The sequence below is a fragment of the Neofelis nebulosa genome, chromosome 5 (genome assembly GCF_028018385.1).
Source record: "Neofelis nebulosa isolate mNeoNeb1 chromosome 5, mNeoNeb1.pri, whole genome shotgun sequence".
Lineage (NCBI taxonomy): Eukaryota > Metazoa > Chordata > Mammalia > Carnivora > Felidae > Neofelis > Neofelis nebulosa.
Window position 1 is genome coordinate 55,363,969 of NC_080786.1, and position 24,179 is coordinate 55,388,147.

General features: G+C 39.2%; 1 protein-coding gene across 1 annotated transcript in view; it reads right to left on the bottom strand.

The window, feature by feature from the left end:
* Positions 1 to 6,765: 6,765 nt before the first annotated feature.
* The window catches only part of SPTSSB (serine palmitoyltransferase small subunit B), a 29,522-nt gene continuing 12,108 nt past the window's right edge, over positions 6,766 to 24,179 (bottom strand). Inside the window, exon 3 of the mRNA XM_058730405.1 lies at positions 6,766 to 7,758. Within this exon, the coding sequence (XP_058586388.1) occupies positions 7,495 to 7,725 (231 nt within the window). The 5' untranslated portion in view covers positions 7,726 to 7,758 and the 3' untranslated portion in view covers positions 6,766 to 7,494. The remainder of the gene's footprint in view (positions 7,759 to 24,179) is intronic.

The window sequence follows — 24,179 nt, forward strand, 5'->3', positions numbered from 1 at the left end:
AGCTTCAAGCCTCTAAGCATAAATTGTGATCTTTTACTGCTTCTAAATTATGCATGATGAAATGATTGAAGACATCATTATGTGGAACCAAACCCGGTGGGGAGTGTGATGTTCTTAACTATTTCGCACTTCCAGCTCTAAAGGGAGTGTTAAGTACTTTTACAGAAAAACTGTAGGGAAGTAGTATTTGTTGCGATTCAAGCCGTATCTAGAGAAACAGTGGAGCCTTGACCGTATCACAGACATATTCAGGAACCCGGCAAGTGGGAGAGAGTAATGGAGAATCCGGCTCTAAATTGGATTTTAGTGACTTAATTAGCACTTCATGATGACCTGGTAAAGTGGTCCTTAGTCTGGGCTGAATATGAGAATCACCTGGGGAGCTTTTTAAACTACCAGGCTGGGGCTCCTTCCGGGGATTTTGATTTAATTTTGGGGGTGGGCCCAGACACCGGTGGTTTTTAGAGCTCCCAAATGATTCTAATGTATAGCCACAGATGAGAACCAATGGTGTAGTACTTGAGGAGGAAATTCATCAATTAACCTTTAAAAACCCTCTATCTTTTAGCAATGCGCATGCGGGGATTGCCACGAAAGGAAATGTAGGAGCAGAAGATGAGCAACAGGTAGGAGAATATAAGGAAGGGTCAGTAATTTCTCAAAATTTTCACCTCCTTATTCAGAGTTTAAAACTCTCCCTTATAGGGGCACCTGGGGTGGTTCAGTCGGTTGAGCATCCGACTCTTGATTTCTGCTGGGGACATGATCCCCCAGGTCATGGGATCTAGCTGGAGTCATGGGATCCAGCCCGGGATGGGGCCTGTCTGGGATTCTTTCTTTCTCTCCCTCTGCCCTTCTCTCCTGCTCAAGTGCACATGCATGTTTTCTCTCTCTCAAAAAAATTTTTTTTAAAAAAGAAACTCTCCTTATATGTGAATCACTCAATACAAACTCTAATGACAAATCATATCTGGAATATTACTCTATGCCTTTCAACCTGGAATTGTAAAAAGGACTTAATTTATTCATCAGTTCATTCAATGAGCTTTTACAAAATTACATGAGGAAAACCACAACAACAACAACAACAAAAACCAAACACACACGCAAAACACGTGGTCTGTGCTCTCCAGAAGCAACACCCACATACCTCTGTGGGAACTGACATAGGAGAGGCATGGAATATGCATGTGTGAGTAATGGACTTTCCTTTTTCCCCTCTCCTTTGGAGCCATTTACTTTCTCTGGCTCGAAGAAATACAATTCAGGGCTAGGAGGTTGGTAGTGCCTTTGCATAATAAGGTGCACAAGATAAGCTACCAGAGGTTACACTGACAGCTGATTTTTTGGACACTTTGTCTATTGGCTAGACCAATAGACACGAACCACTTCTCTCTTTTTGGATTCTCCTCAGAGCCGCCCTGCCTATCCCCAGTCCGTTGTGTTCATCCAGTGGTGAAAACGGAGGTTGCTGAGAATGACAGTAAACCTTCCTGGGGCTCCAAGTAGGTGTAGGCAGGAGGACCTTGAGAAGGTCTGGGAGGTGATGGGGAAGGTCTCTGCAGTAGGGGTGGCTACTGAAATGCAAGATGCAAGCTGAATCCCCCAGGAAGGCCTCTCCTATAAACCCACCATCCATTCAATGAACTAGATTTTCTCAATTGAATCTAAGGTAAAGGACTGACCGATTGCTCTTTGGGATTTTGTGTGTTTGTTTGCTTGTTTGTTTTTATGTATGGATTATATTACCTTTCTCCCACAACAATGATGGTCAGTGCTAAGGTTACAGAGACCATAGAATTTCAGAGAAATTCTGAATTTCCTATCAACAACCAGGGGATGGGGTGCCTGGGCGGCTCAGTCAGTTAAGTGTCCGACTTTGGCTCAGGCCGTGATCTCACAGTTTGTGGGTTCAAGCCCCACATTGGGCTCTGTGCTGACAACTTGGGGCATGGAGCCTGCTTTCGATTCTGTGTCTCTCCCTTTCTATGCCCCTCCCCTGCTTGTATTCTGTCTCTGTCTCTCTCAAAAAAAAATTTAAAAAATAACCAGGGGAAGCTTCAAGAAGCTGAAATATCGAGAGTCACTAGAATTTCATGGACTGTAGACTTTAATTTGAAGAATCCCTGGAGAGACCCAAGTCCATTGTCTAATTTTCTAAGGAGGTTATTGAACTTTGAAAAATAGTGACACAATAGGCCTGGGATAGGGTGAGGCAGAGTGAAACCTAGAAGCCAGGCGATAGAGGAGGGAAGACATAAGACCCACTGGAGGATGGAGAGAGGATCGATTGCCTGATTATTCAGAAGACTTATTTTAACTGAGGGAAAAGGAGAATTATTGTGACAAAAGAAACAAATATTAATATGGATAAGATGTAAAACATTTGGATATTGCTCATGTTAGGAAAAAATATGAGATCAGGGAAGTTCTTTGAGGAATGAGGACAGAGAAGGATTGCACTTTGCTTGGAAGTGAGACTTCCCCAGTATAAACTTAAAGAACAAAAGGATAAACCTTCTTCCCTCCCCTTCCCTCCCCCCAATCTCTCTCTCTGTCTCTCCTTCCTCTTTGTCCGTTTTGATCAGGTCGGTGCCATCCAGGGACTTTACTGGCTGCTCGGTGTGGGTGTGGCTTTGGCAGGTGGAGGCTGGGAGGGTGGAACCTGGGGTGCTCTCCTCTATTTTGCAATCTCCCCTCCCCCATAATCAGACATCTGGGTTAAATGCTGCCTCTTTTAGGAACAAAAGTACAATATTAAAAGCAGCAATTTGAATTTTGAATTCCATCTGGAAATGATGAGAGGTGTGAATATTGTTAATGGAATACATCATCATTTTGTTCACAAAAAAGCTACTGAAATAGGCTTTGCCATAATAGTAAAGGCAACTGTCACTTTATTTTGGAACTCCTTCTGTACCCTATTTCTTTATAATTTCCAACCAAATAGCTAAAATTAAAAATTGGTCAGCCCAGTATGATAAGACCGCCATTAAATCTTCTCAGTACTATTACTTTCACTGTTGTCAGCATAATAATTCAGGAATGAATCAAAGAGACCCCAAGCCCTGAAGTTTTCTTTCAAAGCCTTTTCAAGCTCTAGAATTAGTGTTGGGATAATTTAATCCCTTGGAAGAACCATGCTACTGATTTTTTGGTTTTAGTCTGATGATGCAAAGTACCTAGAGAATAACATTCTGTTTCATGGTGGAAAATAGGAGTCCTTTCTTCCAATCAGAAGTATAGACTCTTGGTGTGCCTGGGTCGCTCAGTTGGTTAAGCATCTGACTCTTGGCTTCGGCGGACGTCATGATCTCATGGCTTGTGTGATTGAGCCCCGTGTTGGGCTCCATGCCAACAGCGTGGAGCCTGCTTGAGATTCTCTGTGCCTCTCTCTGCCCCTCTCCCCCGTTCATGGTCTCTCTCTCTGTCTCAAAATAAACTTAAAAATAAAAAGGATAAGGATTCTTGATGAGATATAGTGAAACTTTAAAAGCTGGAAAAAATAGTAAAAATACATGAACTTGGTTTCCTTCAGTCTCTCTTAGGACAGTTTATCATTTCCGGAAATTACCAAAATGAGAAGGAAGTTTCTTTTGGGTAGGTTAGATGTTTAAAGAAAAAGGTCTTGAGGGGCACCTGGGTGGCTCAGGTTGGTTGAGCGTCCAACTTTGGCTCAGGTCATGATCTCACATTGGTGGGTTCAAGCCCTGTAAGGGGCTCTGTGCTGACAGCTCAGATCCTGGAGACTGCTTCGGATTCTGTGTCTCTGTATCTCTGCCCCTCCCCTGCTCATGCTCTGTCTCTGTCTCTCAAAAAATAAAATTAAACATTTAAAAAATTTCTAAAAAAAGGAAGAAAAAGGTCGTATTTCATGGAATTACTCCTTTGATCCAACCTATAATCAAGGCGTGTTGGCTTTTTAGCTACAAAATACATGTGAAATCAGACCATCTGTCTCTCTGCTTCTGATGCTTCCACCTTAGTCCAGCTCTCTCCTGCATGGGGTATCCCGGCTCTGACCCCTGCCCATCCCATCTTCCCTCACACAGCAGCCAGGTGTCCCCATCTTACAAGGTAAGATCACCTCTTTCCCACATCGTCCCCCTGCTTAACCTCCTACAGTAAGAGAAGTTTGGATTTAAGTCTCACTGGGTCCCCCAATTGCTCTACCTGCCTCGACCCTCTGTTTTCTTCCTCTCTAGCACTCTGCTGTTCCTTTCATAAGACCTTACCACAACTCGTAAATATTTTGTTTGCTTATTTTTTTCCTTTGTGTCATCTTGCCTACCAGATTGTATGATTCATGAGTTGGGGAATGTTACTGTTTCTGTCTCATTTATCTTTGTTTCCTAGTGGCAAGCTCAACAACTAGCACATGGTAGACTTGTCCTCCAATGTTTTCTCAATAAAAACTTTCAAACGTGCAGTAAAGTTGAGAGAATTTTACAACAAACATGTGAATACCTACCACCTAGTTTCTACGATGCTTTCTTCATAGAATATCTATCCATCTTGCCATTCCTCTATCAGTACATGGTTGGCTTTTCATACACTTGTTGAATGAAGAAATAAACGAATGAGTGTTACTCTTTTGGTTGATAGATGGAAATTTTCCATTCTGAGGTTGGCCCAATACAAATACTGAGTTTCCTTGTTTCTATGTGGATACAGGATATGGGAAACTATGTAATGTTCTCTAGGAGGTGTATCTGCTAAGCTCTGTATTACACACTGGGCATTCAGAAAGAATAAATTTCCTGCCTTCCAGGGGACACATGCTCTACTAGTGAGATAATCTAAATATGGTAATGATGGAAGAAGAAAAAAGTAGAAAATGTGAACTAGAGATTTTTTTTTTTGTACACACAACTTATTAACAAAGACTGACCAGTATTATCTTGCTGTTAAAACTGCCTGATTTCTTAGCATTTCATATTTTTTTTGTTGCTCAAGTAGGTAAAAGCAATTGTCGACTTGGCCAATATCAGTGCAGGAACATTTTATGATTCCAAGTTTAGTGAGTGACAAACATAAGCCCATTTTAACCATGAAGCTTTTGGCTATTTTTTTTTTTTTTTTTTTTACAGTTCTGTGACCACCATTGAAATATACATATAAAAGAAATAAAGAAAAAGCATATAAACAGTGCTTGTAAACTAGGTGAACTGTAGTCATGGTAAAGAGCATCTCTGCCTAGTCTAGAAAATTGACAAAGCAGACACGGCAGGTAGGGCTTTCTTGCCTTCTGCATGCAGATAGGTTTTTATCCAAACTGTTTGATTGTATTTGTTGGACTCTGTGTTTATCATTTTGATTGCTCAGAGGAAATGCTTACCTTCAAAGTGACATCCTGGGGCAGTGCTTTGCAATATCTTTTATTAAGCTTTGCTGTGTCTATTCACATTTGTTTTAACTCTTATTTTTAGAAGGAGGATTTTAAGAAGGTCAATGCAGTATCTTTGTAATTGAATTCCAAGAGTACTTAGTAGGGGTCCATGTATGTAAGGGTGTTAAATCATTGTGAACTGGGAATGTGTCCAAGTTCATGCTTAACTGAGAATCCTCTGTTAAATATTTAAAAGTGAAAGCAATCTTTCAAAATAGGCAGATGGGCCTGGACAGCATAGAGATGGGTGAACACAGCACTTGGGTAACAGCAAAGGTGGAAGCTGGGACTTGGGCCTGTTGTTCCTCTGACCTCAGCTGTCTCCTCATACCCTTGCCCCTTTAAATTGATGTGGTTTTGCTTTCTGACATGTTGGTGACCCTATCCCATCAACTTTCATTTGCTCACATTATCCTCCCATGGGCTTGCATGTGGCAAATATTTCAGGGCCCTGTGTGGTCCTGGATTTGCTTTCTTGCTTTGCCACTAGTAGATAAAGGATCTTAAACATGAATCTCATCTTTGCCAAGTTCTACTTTCCTTACCTGTAACTGGGAGACCTTAATACCTACTTCAACATGTAAAATGTGTTCACTATGGAGAAGGCCCTTGATAGATGTTAGTTTTATCCTACTGTTTTAAGATCAGTTGCCACAATGGATTAGTAAGAAACAGGAAGTCTGGGGACAAATGAGGACAGAAGCACCTGGATATTTAGTGTAATATGAGGAAAAAGCAAATCTGGAGGTGAATATTTTATTTACAAAATTAAACCTAATTTTATTTTGCAAAAATCAACAGTACATGTTCAGATCTGGTTTATCTTCAAAACACGTTTTTGTTTTTTAACAAACATGCATGTTAATTTGGCATGCCAAACATCTTTCTCTCTGGGCTTCCTGGGAATGTTTGCTTTTTTTTTTCCCCCATAATACAAACATAGGTGCAAATATTGTCCAAAAACTATTTCCATTTTTACCCTCCAGAATTACTAACCTTACTAGTTATTGGAAGGAAAGACAAACTATAAGGTTTGGTCTTTGGCATTCACATCTGATTCAGCAGTATACTTAAAAACTTGTATTTGTTTTTGAGATAAACACTTTGAAGGAAATTGAATAAATCTTGTTTTTGCTCTGCAAAGGAGTCACTATATCAAAGCATTTAACTGGAGCTGTCGAGTTCCTGCTGGTAGAATATTACTTCCAGTCTACTTATTAGCGTTTCTTCCTGTAGCCCAATACGTGCTTCCCCCCAACCCTCCACTGAGTGAAATCACAGAAAGAAAGCAGTTTCTTTTCCCTCCCCCTTCTCCCCCTGGCTCCCCAGCATCACGCAAGGCTCCCCAGCATCACGCAATGCTGTATTAGGCAGCATCGCAAGTCACAATATCTAAATTTACTTTGATTATGTTTTGTTCCTTACACTTAACATTTTTGTATCATAATACTTACTGGGTTATCTAAAATCAACATTGTTGATTTTAACCTGTTATAAATCCAGACTTTTAGAAGGCATTTGAAATAATTCATGAACCGTGTCTGAAAAGAGATAATTGCCTCCAGCCTATTCTTTTGCACTTGAACTAAAAGAATTTTAGGTATCAGCAGTTTACTAGAAAATAAGACTTTAGGGGGCCCATATAATTTATTCATATCTTTTCATATGTTGTAAACAAGGATAGGATACTTTTGACAGGAGCTTATGAACAGATTTTAAAAAATAGACCCTTTAGTACAGAACAAGTATCAAGGGAGCATTTTAAATATGATTCTGGTATGTCTCTTAGGAGCCAACTTCCCAGAAAAATTTTATATGAAATTTCTGATTAAAAAAAAAAAATCTGAAGTTGTAGATTTAAGTTGAGAGAATACGGCTGGTATGTGAGGTAAGGTCTTTGTGTTATCCATGGTCCGATGCACAATGCAGAATGTACAAAAGAACCTAAAGAGACACCTATCTCACATTTCAGGCAAGATACAAGAGTGCATAGAGAAGGGAGCTTTTCAGATCAGAGAGTGGAAGAAGACACAGTATTCATGTAAGTTGGTAAGTTGTAAGCAACATTTACAGAGGCAATGCCGATTCACAGAATGCAACTAAGATCAATTAGAAATTGTACTGTGATAGCCACACATTTTGGAGAAAAATTCCCAAGCCAGACGAATGTGGATTGGGATAAAAACATAGGCGGTGTATACCACCATAGCAAAAATGGTTAGTAAGATCGTATTGAACATGGATCGCTCCCAGGGTTCCAAGACAGCACAGCAGCTAATGATTTGGTACTGATAGTAGAGCCAGGAGAAATAGTCCTTCACACGTCTGAAATCCATGGTCGGCTCCTTTCAAGCTGCAGAAAGTCTGTCCTGTTAACAGATGAGAAGAGAAATAAAATAAGGAACCAAACACAGAAGCTCCTTAGGTTTTCATGGTCTCCGCACGTTAGCACCTTTAAAAACATGTTAATGATCACTGAATGGATTAATGTGAGTATTATATAGAAATAATACCCAATATGTTAATCATAGGAATTCATAATATTGCCATTATGAATAATAATTAGCACTAGGATTAATGGCAACAATATTAGCAATGATAATATTTATCTAAAAATGATAATTGCTAGTAATAGTCTAGTGAAAATATCTAAAAATTGAGGCTAACCACATTTTCTTTAGCCATGTGTACAAAGAGTGAGAAGTGTGAACTTTCTATTTCCTACAATATGTATTCTGGAAGAATATTTAAAGAATGGTGTGCAGAAAAGAGTTCATATAGCAAGCCTGAGGCTGCTATCTTTAGAAGGATCTGCTTGCAAGTTTGGCCCTGGGCTGGCATCTGGGAACTTGGCTTTTGGAATGTTCTCTCCATTCCCTAATGGATAAGGATGATTCACTACGCCTAAACTGTGCAAATGACATAATTCATGGTGAACACCTACTTTATTCTGGAAGTCTGGAGTTTTGGTAATTGTCAGGCAAAGATGTCCATGGAACAAGCCCCAGTGAAGACTTCAGTGCTGTGTCTCTGATGGGCTCCTCTGGGCAGAAATATTGCATGTGTATCACTGCACTTTTTGCTAGTGGAGAAAGAAGAGCACTTGGTCTATCCACTCATGGGAGAGAGAGAGCATCAGAAGCCTCTAAATGCATTTTTTGGGATACTACCTGTATCTTTATTCCTTGCTGATACTGTTATACATCTGTTCACTGTAATAATCCTTATCTGTGAGTATAAATATATATTGACTTCTGTGAGTCTTTCTGGTAGGTCACTGAACAGGTGGGTGGTCTTGGGGATCTCTAAAACAAACGGGAAGCCCAAAGTTGGATGGTCATTTGACTTTTGGGTAGAGAACTTATGAAAACCACATAAAAATGTTTTCTTGGTCTCACTGTGATTAGATGGATCACAGTTACAACTATATGCATCTAAAACCTCCTAGAAAGAAGGGCATCTATCATTTCTAAAAAAGATTCTTGGGAAGATTCTATAAAGTTTCATAGACATGATAGGTGTCTATGGTAATACAAGCTGACCTTTGTGCCTCTTCTGCTTACTCCTAAGAATATAACGGTGCCACATCATCTAATTCCACTTTGAGAACGCTTCCTATTCAAATCACAGTTAAATTTTTTAAAGATCATTTCTATTTTCTGACCTGAAAATGTCTCTTTTCTTTGATTCTTTTTCGTGAAAGTATGATGTTTTTGCTCCATAGGACTGTGGACTCCTCAGGCTATGGTCATAAGTAAATATGTGCTGAATGAGTGAGTAAATGAATGACAAGCAACCAACTTAAAGAAAAATAATAGTTATAGATCACTCAGAGTCCCAACCTAAGTAGGATATAGTTAGCTATTATTGACTTTCAACAGTTTGGCTTTGACAATAAGTAACTCTTTCTGATAAGTGTAATTTCTACAAAAAAAAAAAAACAAAAAAAAAACCCCTGAAAATGAAAAGTCTTTGTGTTACCAGGTTGCGATTATCTGTAATAATGGCCAGGGTAATTCAAATAAATGGATGATACAAACTGAAGTCATTGCACTTTCTTATGAAAAGTCAGCCTCTCATCTTTCCTAAAAGCCAAAGTAGGAACTAAGTAATTGGATTTAAATGCCTTGTCCTGGTAGGTGGACCTTGGTAAGAGCTGACTTCCAACATTATTTTTCATTCCTAGCTTTGGTTGCAGAGAAAGAGCAAAGGCCAATAGAATTAGGTCTTGGAGGAAATGAATGACCGAAGAAGTGGTAATTTCAGTGAGTGATATTATCCAAACAACCAACGTTTTTCACTGATAGGCTGAAATGGAGAAAATGAGGAGGTATCACCATTTGAGCTGTTAGGGTGTCCCACTAGACAACTGTATATATTATATTTAAAACTCTATTCATGACTACCCATTCTTGCTTCCTCTTCATTACCTAGATAGGATTCAGGGTGGCACCAGGTAACTGTTGGGGAGTGTGAGAATACCTTCATCAGGTATCATGTTCCAGGTTGTACTGGGAGAAGGTGGGAGAACAATGACTCAGACATAGGCATAGACCTATGGCATAGATCCCTTAGGAAACTTGGTCCGGTTGAGGAGACAGGTAGCAATCAAATAATATACACAAATATGTAATTTCCAACTACATTATGCCCTAAAGGAAAAGAGCAGTGTATAAGGGGCTGTGGGAAACCTGATCCAGTCTCAGCATGTCTTGGAGGAAGAGATATTTGAGATGAGATTCAAGGGATGACTATAAGTCATACAGATAAAATGGGTAGTCAGGTGGGAGAATGGCCAAGATAGGGATCAAGTTGTGTTTGTGCCAAAGTTAAAGGTGGGAAGAGGGTTGATGGATGTTTGTGGGAGGCAGGGAATGGAGCCATAGAGATCCGGGGATGGAGGGTGGGAGTAGGAGAAAACTGAAGAGAAGGGAATGGCCAGAGTTAGGTAACCACTGCAGGGCCTAGGTGGATAAGCTAAATATTTTGTCTTTATCCTATGAGTGAAGGGGTCTCTAAGGGTTAACAGGGGAATGCTGTGGTAGGTTTGAGAGAATGAGGAGTTAATTTCATATGGACACATGGCCTTCCCTGCATTCTAAAGCCAAGTTGAAGTGAATTTGAAGCCCAGTGATTTCAGAAAACCTGTCTCTGTTCTCCCATGGGCGTTACTCATTCAGGATCAACCTTGTACTAAAAATCTGGTTAAAATATTCTTAACACTCTTTTCACTTTTATAAATGAGATAAATTACTCATTTACAAATTATTTATAGAAATACCATTGACTTTTTCTCTCTACATTTTAGCTTTTAAAAATGCACACAAGCCATAGCTTTGTTTTCTAAAATTAAATTTCTTGCTTGAGCAGCCCCGACGGACACCTTGATTGCAGTCTTGTGAGAGACCCTGAGCCAGAATTGCTCAGCTAAGATGTGCTCAGATTCCAGAGCCACAGAAACTGTGAGACAGTCAATGTTTATTATTTTAAGCTGTAAAAAATCAATCAACCAGTCAATCAAACAATAGATCTAAAGCATACCAACATGCATTACACCAAAGGTGGATACCTGGTAGGACATTGATTACACATTGCTAACAATTTAGAGAATTAAGATTTTAGAAGTTTTTCTTGTCTTGCTAGTTTTTCCAGTCCTCCGTATAATTTTCTAACCCTCTCGGTAGCCATCTCTGACATGTAAAAAATGCCTTTATTGTCATATGTCACTTCGGTCTCCTGAAGTTCTAAAAGTTCTAAAAGGCATTGATTTCTCCCCCCACTTGGATTATTTTTTCCCCTTATTGATGAAAAGCAATTTTAAAGATTGTTTATTGTTTCTTAGGTAGAAAGATAACTATATAAATTAGTCACGGGGATGAAAAGTACAGCATAGGAAATATGGTCAATAATAATTGCAATAACTGTATGGTGACTACACTTATGTAGTGAAGTGCTGTTAGTGTGCTGAATCACCATGTTGTACATCTGAAATTAATACAACATTGTATGTCACCTATATGTTATTTTTTAAAATGTTTATTTATTTTGAGAGAGAGGGAGTTTGAGTGTGTGCAAGGGAAGGGTAGGGGGAGAGGAGAAAGAGAACCCCAAGCTTGTGTGCTGTCAGCACAGAGCCTGACACGGGGCTCGATCCCACGACTGTGAGATCATGACCTGAGCTTAAATCGAGAGTTGGATACTGAACCAACTGAGCAACCCAGGTACTTCAGTATGTCAACTGTAATTTTAAAAAATTACTAATGCAGTTGAAAAAAAATGGCATTATAGTATATTCTAGAATCTGTGTGCATTTTTACAGAATAAAATGGGATAAAATTGTGTAAAACATTTAAAAAAAGAAAAGGTGAGAAGAGAGAGTGGGTTATTATTGGTAAACCATCTGCTACAATCTATTGTTGGAATATCACTATATTTAGGTTCTAGATTTGCTTAAGTAATATATGTCTACTTCCTTTTGATTCCATTTTTAAATTTCCTATGGGACTGCATCCAAGATTTAAAAAACCCACTTTTTAAGATGAGTAATGTGGGTAGAAGAATTCACTCATTCATCAACAAATGCATTTTGAGTACTACTGTGTGATTTCTTCTGAATAGTAATGGCTTCAGAAGGAATCTTTCCCCAAAATGGACCTGCAGACAGGAGATGCTCTTACAGGCAGCACGCTGGACCATGCAACAAACACACAATGGCTGAGGGGCCAGGAATGAGTACCACATGGGGGAAAGGACATGGAAAGATGCTAAGAAGGAAGCTAGGAGAATAGGCTGAATTTGGGGAAATAAGATGGCAGAAATGCAATGAAATGAATTACCCATAGGTAACATAGAACTAGATGAGAGGAAACATCTTGAAGTCTTAATTTCTCACAATGAAGGGTGGAATTAGTTTGCTCACTTCCTTAACGACCTAGTGCCCTATCCCAGTAAAGCTAAACAAAGAACTTAAAATGGTAACTCTGCTCAAGCACACAGTGAATCTCCTTGTTTTTGGTTAAGCGCTTTTGAAAGATGATTTCCATATATGGAAAAGAGGGAGGCAGTAGTTTGTTACCTTTAAAATAATTTTTCCCTCGGGGCTCCTGGGTGGCTCAGTTGGTTAAGCATCTGACTTCGGCTTGGCTCGGGTCATGACTCCCTTAATTTGTGAGTTTGAGCCCTGCATCTGGCTGGCTGCTGTCAGCACAGAACCCACTTTGGATTTGCTGTCCCCCTCTCTCTCTCTGCCCCTCCCCCTCACTCTCTACCTCTTCCCCGTTTGCATTTTCTCTCTCTCTCTCTCTCTCTCTCCCTCTCTCTCTCTCTCTTTCAAAAATAAACATACATTAAAAAAATTTTGTTCCTCTAAACTTGATGATTTTAAAAACCTTCCTAGATCTTTAAGGAGGCTGTACTTTTAGGAGTAGCATTGCTTAAGCAGATAGTGATGTGGCTGCAGGGGCCTAGATGGGTGTGACTGACAGCTGAAGCTGAGTGATGATACCCTTGGGTGAATTGGGAGGGCTGGAAGCCCCTATGGAACACAAAGGAATTGAGGCTCCCTGTAAGAGGTAGGAGGTGAAGCAAAGGGCAGCAGTGTTACTTGGAGGAATGGATTGTGAAGCGTAAGGAAAGGCTTTCTCTGGGCCATTGTTTTAAAAACATGGGGACTAGTGTGGTACTACATTCTAAGGTGCCTAATGGATTTGATTTATCAGAGTTTCTCTAATAATAATAACAAAACAATTTGGATTATTTATAGTTTGGGAAATGCTTTTATTACATTTGCATAATGCAGAGTATGGATTTGGGAATAAAGATAGATGTTGGTTCAAGTCCTGACTCCTCCACATACTGGCTGTGTGACCTTGGCCCAGTACTTAACTGTTTTGGGCTTCAATGTCCTCAGTTGTAAACTGGAGATAATAATCCCTAGTGTTTAAGTTTGCTGTAAGGATTAGTAAAAATGAAACTGTAGCATCAATTCAAAGGATTTGTACATGGAGAAGCATATAGATAGGAAGTTAGAATCTAACTGGAAAAAGCCTTTCCTCTTTCCCTCCCTCCCTCCCTCCCTCCTTTTTATTTACTGAAAATAATTATTGACATGCTGGAAATTGCACTAGGAACTGGAGATTCCATGGTGACAGAGATAGTCACCATCATCTTTGAGGATTCTTTTTTTTTTTTTTTAATTTTTTTTTTACATTTATTTATTTTTGAGAAACAGAGTGAGACAAAGCGTGAATGGGGGAGGGGCAGAGAGAGAAGGAGACACAGAATCTGAAGCAGGCTCCAGGCTCTGAGCAAGCGGCCAGCACAGAGCCTGATGTGGGGCTCAAACCCACAAACTGTGAGATCGTGACCTGAGCCGAAGTCGGACGCTCAACCAACTGAGCCACCCAGGCGCCCTTGAGGATTCTAATTCAGTTGAGTATATTCCACCCATATACATTATGGACAATATTTGCCACATGTGTTAGGCAGCTAAAGTGAAATCTAGAATGTTAAAATGAAATCTAGAATGTTAATGGAACTGAGATCCCCTAGACCAAATCACTCAGTTTAAAGAAAAGGGCCAAGTCTATGGGGCTAACACCAAATTGATATTAAATTTGTTGATATTTATTTTTTTTTTTTAATTTTTTTTTTCAATGTTTTTTATTTATTTTTGGGACAGAGAGAGACAGAGCATGAACGGGGGAGGGGCAGAGAGAGAGGGAGACACAGAATCGGAAACAGGCTCCAGGCTCCGAGCCATCAGCCCAGAGCCTGACGCGGGGCTCGAACTCACGGACTGCGAGATCGTGACCTGGCTGAAGTCGGACGCTTAACCGACTGCGCCACCCAGGCGCCCCAAAATTTGTTGACATTTAAATTAGTTTGTCAAACTGAATGGAAGTGACTGGACCAGGCAGGGAACACCCTGTGTTTTGGGAATTAACATTGGATGAAAGAAGTGAAAAGTCCAGTGAAGGTTTTCTGTGGTCTTAGAAGACTCAGACTTGAGCAAGGACAATGGATCCAGGTATGTAGGATATCTGGAAGACTTCAGCCCTACCCTGTTTCCCCTGTCTCTACTCTTCTTGCCCTACTCAGGACTCTTTCCTGAATCCCACAGTTCATATGCTCCTCTAACCAAATGAGGATCCTGATGCCTATTTAATGCAAATGTTACCTGGAACTGGCAAAAATTAAGGTTCTTGTTAGTGATGTACATCTTAGTATGGTTAAAAGACCCAAAGCAGAGTTTTACCAAGTTCAGGGGAGGAAGAGGGAGAAGGATTATTAGAGTCCTGGGAACCACAGGAAGAGACTGAATCCTACAGAGAATCCAGCAAATGAACAGGGACCCTGGGGCAGTGGAAAACAGTAAGGGCTTGGAAGTCCCCTAAGAAGTTATCCTACAATTGATTGGAGAGTAAGTGACTATATTTTATTTCTGAATGTCACTGCCCTTTTTTTATCAACAGATGATGATTTTTTTCTCTCACTAGATTTGTGTCCAGTGAGGAAGGAGATAAAGTTTCACCTCTTTTCCCAGAATGAACAGGGAGGACCTGGGACTTATGACACACATTACTCAGGAGCAGGACTTTGTTCCGGCCTGAATGGACAAGAAAGGATAAATAGAGCAACATCAACAATGAAAAACAAACAACAACATGTGTTCCCATGAACCCATGTTTGAGTCATGAAATGAGAATACTATAAAGGGAACGTGCAGGGATGTAACAAATGTGGAGGTGGGGCTTGCTCAGAGTTCCGTGTTGTTTTCTGTCCATGGGAATAGGAGTGGCAGAAAGTTAGGCAACTGCAGTGAGAGGTAAGTAGCAGGTGGTTTGGCAGGGTGGAATTTACCTTGCTAATATCACAGAACACGTGATCCTGCACCTAAAGAAGGTACTCCAAATTCCTGGGTTTTCTCAGTATGAGATCTCCCTTTCTAAACATTAGCTAAAAATGAATCTTCTCTCTTGGGGGATTAAAAAAAACACCTTCCAACACATTTTGGGTTAAATTTACTTCTAAAACATCAGAATCCGGGGCTGAGGAGAAAAGTCAGAAGGATTTGCAATTGATTTTGGGTTAATTCCTTTCTGACTTACTTTGGAACTCTATGTCAGTCACTCAGCTTTTGTGTGTGTGCTTCATATTAGGAACCTGAAAATCTGAGATGTGAAAAAATTATTCTGCTTGCTACAGAGAGAGACACTGAATCTAAAAAGAGACTGTGTCTGTCCTCAGAAGTAGGTTTCCTTTTGGAAGGAACTCAATATGATTTACTCCAAGTTCAAGCCTCCCTTTAATTAAGTAATTCATTTTTAAAAGGAGCAGAGTGATTTCCTTCCAAAGAGTACTATTTGAAAAGGGAGATAAAAAAGTAAATTTACAGTGGAGAAGACTGATTAGCACTACCTCAGCCAGTGGATCAAGGCCAACATCAATAGTGATAAATGATGTTAATGGTAGGTATCTATGATATCATGGCATGAAAATGGCACTTTACCTCTGTGTTTTTATCCCAAATAACTGACAACCTCAGTCTAATCATGAGAAAAAACACCAGACAAAATTCCAACAGAGTAGCATGCTGTAGAATATGTACCCCTTAAACTCTCAAGGTCATCAGAAACAAGCTAAGTGTGAAAAACTGTCATAGCTCAAAGGAGCCTATGGAAACACAACGACTAGATGCAATGTGTTATTCCGGGTGGAATCCTGGAAAGGAAAAAAGGACACTAGGTAAAAGCCAAGGAAATATGAGTAACATACTGGCTTTACTGAATAGCATATCAACATTGGCTCATTAATTGTAACACATGTGTCATACTAATGTAAGATATCAGTAGGGGAAACTGGGTACAGGGCATGTGGAGACTCTGTACTATCTTCTCAACTTTTCTGTAAGTCTAAAACTGTTCTAAATAATAAAGTCTATTAATTTTTGGAAGGCAAAATAGTAATTAAGAAAGTCTTGAAAGGTCCAGAGTTATCCCTATTCCCTATTCTAAACTCCAATGAACTTAAACTCTGCACTTCTGGAAACGTTTTCCTAATAACTCTGAACATAGTTAAATCATACCCTTTCATAAAGGCATGGCTTTCAAACATTTTTACACAGAATGGAGAGGGAAAGTACATTTACATTGTGATCCAGGGTACACACACACACACACACACACAAACCCAGCTACATAACCGAAACAAACATCTCTCAACAATATTATTCTGCAGTGCATGCTTTTTTTTTTTATTCTATTCTCTTTGATTAGCTCTACTGTATTCCATGTTATTCTCTTTGGTGATTGAAAAATATCCCAATTGTGAGCTACACCAATTGGAAAAACCCTCCTTTAAGGCTTAACTCAAGTGCTAGCTTGTCTGAGATGCCTCTGCACTGTCCAATATGGCAGCTACTAGTCACATGTGGCAATTTAAATGTTTAGTGCTCAGTAGCCACATGTGGCTCATGGCTACCATATGGGACAGCATGGATGTAGAACATTTTCATCATTGCAGCAAATTTTATTGGGCAGTGCTATGGATTCTCTCCATCTCTTGCTTGAACTAATGAAATAGCCTACCAACTTATCTCCTTTTCACCTTAAAATCTTCCATCCTGCTGCTGGAATTAACTTTCTAAAATCACAGATTAATTTCTCTGCTTGAAACCCTTCAGTGGCTCTCCATTTCCTATGATATGAAACATTTCTCTGAGGCCCTTCAGAGTTTGATTTCTCTACCTCTCCAGTAGTATCTCTGAACTCTCCTGCTAAATTCCATTTACTCTTAAGCTTCTATGCTTTTGTTCATCTTTTTTTTTTTTTCTGGAAATGCTCTTGTGCCCTTTCTCTTCTAGACATAATCCTGATTACTTTCATAATCCTAGCTCCTATATTCTCCCTTCTATGAAACATTCCCAAGAGACTACCCTTCCCAAGGGAAATATATTGCTTTCTTTTATGTGTTACTACTAGAGCAGTGTTTTAGCACTTACACCATATTATAATTAGCCATGTACAGTCTGTTTCTCCCCTAGACTATGAGGTCTTTGAGAACTGTGAATATGCCCCAGTCAGCTCTTTATCTCCACTGTCTGCAATGTGGGATACTTGTATGCTGGCTGATGAGCTGGATGGCTGGATGGATGGCTGACTGGATTGTAAGTGGGGTGAGGGCAGGGATCACACCTGTACTTATTTAATATTTCCACAGCACAATGTGGGGTACATAAAAGGTAGTGATGAATTCTCATTGTCTGCTTTCAGGCAATGCGGTTTAGGCAGATTGTTTTTTATAAATTCAGTACAATCTGTCTTTTTGTAGGAAGGAAAGAAGAAGCTGGTACTAAATTTTTTTCAGTGTAACAAATGCTTTTTTTTTTCTTTCCTTCTCATACTGTTAAAAGTTCACAGACTCTGTGGGGAACAAAAAACTACTTGTGAAGTGGTTTTAAAGCCCATTAAAATGGCTTTTACAAGTGCTTACTCTAGGTGAGTAATAATTTAAGATTGGTAGGTAGAAAAATTGTTCTAATAGAAAAAAATCACAGGATGAGAGAACATCTGAAGACCTGAATTCTGTTTCAGCTTTACTGTTTTGTCATCATTCATTCATTAATTCATTCATTTTACTTTGTGTCCTTGAACAAGTTCCAAAATCTTCTGGGTCACAGCTTCTCTGTGTAAAATAAAGATAATTCATAATTGTCTCTAAGTCTGTCTCACTGATGTAAAGAATGTAGGGATAGGTTGTGAGCTCTTTAGAAGTCATAGTCATAGTAGTATTTGTTGTTGTGTCTTATGAATTGGTACTGCTTTAAACTATTTGCAAGATTTTCTTGTTATAAACTCAAAGAGTCTTTGTGAAATAACGGTTGTCTATAACGGAGTGCTTTGTATATTTTATAGGGAAAAGAAAACCTCAACCCTTATTTGTGTTTGCTAGTTGGATTGCCTAGTAATGTTTTTGAAAAAATAAAAAATAAAACAACACACATATATAGTGATGACCACAAACCACTGCTTGAAAGGCACCGCAATCTCCAAGCACATTTTCAAATATCTTGGGCAGGGTTACCACATACCACTGTGTGGGCTGTGCCCTGCCCAACCTTAAGTAATAGTTTTTGTCTTGGGGATCTAATCAACAGCTGCTTCTTTATATGAACATGATTTGATTCACAAAGACACAAAGTTCCTATGATTAATGGCAAAACCTCCTATCATGTCTATGTAAGAATCAGGCATAATAGCAGTTTATTGGCTTCTCACTTTTCCAGATATCTTGCTCTAAGTTTTCTGTGGATGACGCCAATGTTTTCTGCACCTCATAGAAAGTTCCATCCTTGCTTAACATTTTCATGTGAATTTCCCTTCCATCTTAGAATACGCTCCAGCCGTCCTTTGGCAACCAATTCTTCATGCTGATACCAGGGTTAATATTGGAAGTCAGACCAGAAGTGATGGATTTGAACAATTCTCTAGATTCCTCAGAGAGGAAGGAACAAACAATTATAAGTCAAAGGATGTTACCGCTTTGGGCAAAAGTTACTCTAAGTCTTCTACTCTCGTTCTTAGAAGTGAGTTACTGAAATAGTACTAAAAGGAAAAAGTCTCACTAGCAGTTTAGCCAAGTTGTTGTTGGTACAGTGTTGGTTTGAATCATACACGAAAGCAGAGTGTTTTTGTGGCTATCTGGACCAACTTTATTACCTCCAAATTTAACTGACACTAAATAAAAGCAGAACAATAGAAAACACGTGTTTCCAGTCCAACTCTCAACTGAGACCTGAGACCACTGGGCAGCATGGCATGTATTGAGTAACTGTAATTTCAAAGTAATCCTTGTTGTTTGGCATTTGCTGACAGATTCCAGAGGGATTTGTGAATTAAGGACATCTGCCTGGGAAAGAAAATTTGGAATTTGACTTTAACAGAAAATTTCAAAATAATTTAAGAAATAAAATTCATACTAAACCAGTCTCTATGTTGGGTAGCTATCAAAAAGAAGATAAATATTTCAAAACTAAAAAAGAGCAGGAAGTACATTAATGTTGAGTAGATCAATAAGAAGAGAAATTTGCACTAGGGGAGATGATATATCTTGTCTTATTCCTGTTGTCCTTTCATTTACTCATATAGAAAAAGAGCAAGTGGGGCACCCGGGTGGGTTAATCGGTTAAATGTCTGACTCTTGGTTTTGGCTCAGGTCATGATCTCATGGTTCATGGGATCGAGCCCCACGTTGGGCTCTGCACTGACAGCATGGAGCCTGTCTGGGATTCTCTTTCTCTCCCTCTCTCTCTCCCTCCCCTCCCCTCTCAAAAATAAATAAACATTAAAAAATAAATAATAACAAAAAGAAAAAGAGCAAGTATGCCTATTTATTTCTGCCAATACTGGAGTGGAGAGTAGGGCTTCTAAGCCAAGCTTTTAACTATAATGTCATTTCTTAAGATGAACCTCTGTATTACTATTTTATTAAAGAAGAAACCCTGTTATCCTATAAAGAAGGAAAGAGGAAAGACTATAGCTTCTGGGTGGCCCTTTCCTTCTGAAGATACTATTCCCAAGGTCTGCCAAGTTGTTTTCAGAGGTAAAAAGTAAACAGAGTTGCCACACAAACAGTGGCCTTAAAGTCATTAAAAATAATTAAGTCATTAAATGTACACCCATATTATTTGCAAGAGCCAAAAGGTAGAAGCAACTCAAATGTCCACTGGCAGATTAATGGATGAATACAATGCAGTATATACGTATAATGGAATATTATTCATCCCTAAAAAGTAAGGAAATTCTGGCACATGCTACCACGTGGATGAAACTTGAGGACATTATGCCAAGTGAAATAAGCCAGTCACAGCACGACAAATGTTGTATAATTTCTCTTATAGGAGATATCTAAGGTAGTCAAACTCGTAGAAACAAAGTAGAATGGTGGTCTTACCAGGGGCTAGAGGAAGGGGGAAACTGAGAGTTGTTCAATGGGTATGGTTATGTTCAGTTTTGCAAGATGAAAACATTTCAGAAACTGGTTGCACAGCAATGCAAATATACCTAACACTACTGAGCTGTACATTTAAAAATAGTTAAGATAGTAAATTTTTATGTTACGTGTAGTGTATCTTATTGCAATTAATTTTAAATGTCAGGGGCACCTGGATGGCTCATTCTGTTGAGTTTCTGACTCTTGGTTTTGGCTCAGGTCATGATCTCATGGTTCATGAGCTTGAGCCCTGTGTCAGGGTCTGTACTGACAGTGTGGAGCGTGCTTAGGATTCTTTCTCTCCCTCTCTCTCTCTGTCTCTCCCCCACCAAAAATAAACTTAAAAAAATTTTTAAATGTCAATGAATAACTCTAAACATTATGGAGAACTAAAATTTAAAAATACACTTGGAAACAGTCTGAACAATATATGTTTTTTGTCATTAAAAGTCATTGAGGTTCTCAATTCATAGTGGGGCATGACTAGTTGAGCAAAATCACATAGATGTACTATCCAAAGCTGAGTAAATGAATAACCCCGATGTCTTCAAATAATAATTGCAAGGTCCCAACGGGGTTCCCTTTTTCTTGACTTGCAGGGTATAAGAGGAAAATTGGGAACTGCCAAACTACAAAGAAGCTTCTGAAAGGAGGATTGACATATTTAGGTGTATTCTTGGCATCAGTGAAATTTGGCATACAATATACAGAATATAGTACTTGTAGGAACTGTAATTATGATATGCTGATTCGTTTTTGACAATGAGCACTTACAAAGGAGTAAGAGTGGAAAAGTGGTTAAATTGTTTGATTGAAACTTTTCTACTATCATTATAAACCCCTTTCTAGGCAACTGTGTTCCATGCGCATCATAACAGTTCTGCCTTTCTCTTTTCTTCCCCAGCTCTTAGCCATAAAACCCACAATTTGGTAAAGGAACTACTTGCTTACTGTTTGTTTCAAAGGACCCTGTTTTCTTAGGAGCTAGAAGTCTGACCATGAAGCCTTTATCCATCCCCACCTATCCTCATTATAATTGATGTGTCATCAGAAACAGAAAGCTTATTTCCAAGGAACAATTTGAGGCCGAAGAAGGTGAGTTACTGCAACACTGATGTGTCAAAATCATACCTGCTGAGCACTTGTTCCCAGAGTTCTGTCAAAGGAAATCTGTTTGCATAGGCAGCTGGGCAACCAAGATACTTCGACAGTGTTTCCTAACTGTAGTTTTCTTTGCAAATTTATTTATTTTTTTTGATAATACTGAATATTTGCTCATAAAACTTTGTTTTTGTTTATTTTTCTGTTCTTCCTCCTCTGCTCCCTCCCCCTTCTCATTCTTCTGGCTTATTTTTTTACTTCTTATCATACTGTCTGGAATGCTCCTGGTGATGAGTTCGGTATTTTTCTTATTTTGGTGACCACTAACACTGAATTCCCAAAGGTGTAATTTTTGTGACAGTAGTAATATGGTCTGCTGCCTTTTCACTGCCCTCAACTGAGCTACTTCCGTGTCTCAGTTATCACTGCTTTTAGGCAAATGAGTGGAAAGCCAGGCTGACTCCAAGCGTCATGGAGATTGACATAGCATTGTTGAGGTATCTTCTCTGCCAACCCCCAGATCCAGGGGCATTTCCCTACTGAGTTGGTTGGGATTCTAGGTCAGCTAGTTTCTGGGATAGGAATTGGAGGGGTAAAATGAGAAGGGGAGAAAGGAAAGGCAGGTGTTTATAGAGTTATGTCAGAAAATGTTGTTGCTTTTAGTAAATTAAATTACTCTAATTAGATCTTATGATCTTGTACTTAGAATTGAGTTATTTAAATGACATACTAAAAGAAAAAATTCTTGTTGACAATTGAGCCAAGTGGATTTCTCATTCTCCTAGTATGTGGACATATTATTGCTGGCTTTATTCTCCAGGTGCACGGATGCCTTGTGTGATTCTAGTGAAAAGTGGAGAAGCGCTGAGCTCCACGCTTGTTCTTTTAAATGGGTAACGCTTATTCGTTTCCTAAGAACTTTGCTGATGTTCAAGTAAATGTGAGAAGGTTAGCGGCAAGTGGGTACATTAAGAAAAATATTTTCAACTGGCAGATTTTATAACCAATTTAACTATACACCTAAACTGGGTGAGATGAAATATTCTTTTCCCTCTTTGTATAAATGAGGGCTTGTTGGTCAAGAATACCAGAGGGAATCCCCTAAGAGTGGTGGATCCCCAAAAAGATATGTCCACATCTTGGAACTTGTGAATGTGACCTTATTTGGGAAAAGGGTCTTTGTAGCTAAAATTCTAGCAAGGGAGGTACAGAGGAAAAATGTTCCCTAAAGCCGTTGGAGGGAGTGTGGCTCTGCTGACACATTGATTTCAGACTCCTAGCCTCCAGAGCTATCAGAGAATATATTTCTCTTATTTTAAGCCACCAACGTTGTAGTACTTTGTTACCACAGCCCTGGGAAACAAATTAAGAGCTCTTTAAAAACCCTAGAATTTTATAATGTGGAACTCTCTTCAGGGAACAGAAACATTTATTAGGTACCACTGCAGCAGGCACTGGCTAGATGCTTAACTTAAGTGATGAAGGATGAAGAAACTGAGGGCAAAAGTCTCACGGTGACCACACGAGGAGCTGGGTGAGAATCTCACTGAGAGGCAGTGTGGTGAGTATGGAGCTCTGGCTCTGGATCATGTCTGGCTTTGATCCTGGCTAAGTTACCCACTCCAACTCAGTTTCCTCAACTGGAAATTAGAAATCATAATAGAACATCATAAAATTTCTGGCAAGATGAAAACGTGTAAGGTATTAGAATAATACATAAGAAGGGCTAAATGAACATTAACTGTTATGATTACTACACACTAGACTACACACTATATTCTACACACTATACACTATACTAATCCTACTAATCATAGCCTTAGCTATGGACACCAGGCATAGATTAAAAGAGAATGAGCTCATCTGTAAGACAAATCATCTGAACTTTATCAGTTATCACATTAGAGGCCACTTTTAGAGAGATTCTTCTCTAGTACATTTATTCAGTTCTGGTGTGGCTGTCAAAAGGAGATAAAAAATACATCACCTCATTTTAAAGATACAAAAACTGAGGGGTGCCTGGGTGGCTCAGGTTAAGCAACTGACTTCGGGTCAGGTCATGATGTCACGGTTCATGGGTTTGAGCCCTGCGTCAGGCTCTGTACTGACAGCTCAGAGCCTGGAGCCTGCTTCAGATTCTGTGTCTCCCTCTCTCTCTGATCCTCCCGTGCTTGTTCTCTGTCTCTCTCTGTCTCTCAAAAATAAATAAACGTTAAAAAAAAAAAAGAAAAAAAAAGAAAACTGAAGTTCGTTATCTTTTTGTACCTTGCTCATTGTCTAAAGCCAAGGAGGAAATGACAGTGGGATTCAGTCCTAGGATTCTCTCACTCCAAAGTGGTCTTTCTGTCACACTGCACTTGCTTCCTGTGACAATGCTCTGTACATGCTAATGTCCAAGGAGTGTTTTTTGAATTTGAAAATCAGGCCTCATTATCAATAACTTTAAGGTAATATTGGAACTTCCCAAATTATTTTGAAATGAAGAAATTGTGGCCAACCATTTCAGGATCATCAATCTCTGAAAACATTATGGCAAAGGGAAGGATTAAGAAACAATCAATTTAGAAGATAAATCTATTTCTTTTTGTCCCCACCCCTACTCTTTTTCCCGTTTACCATAGATTTCATAAAAGTAGCCAGGCAACTAGTCGAAATCTAGGTTTATTTTTCTTTTCTTTTCTTACTTTCTTAAAAATTA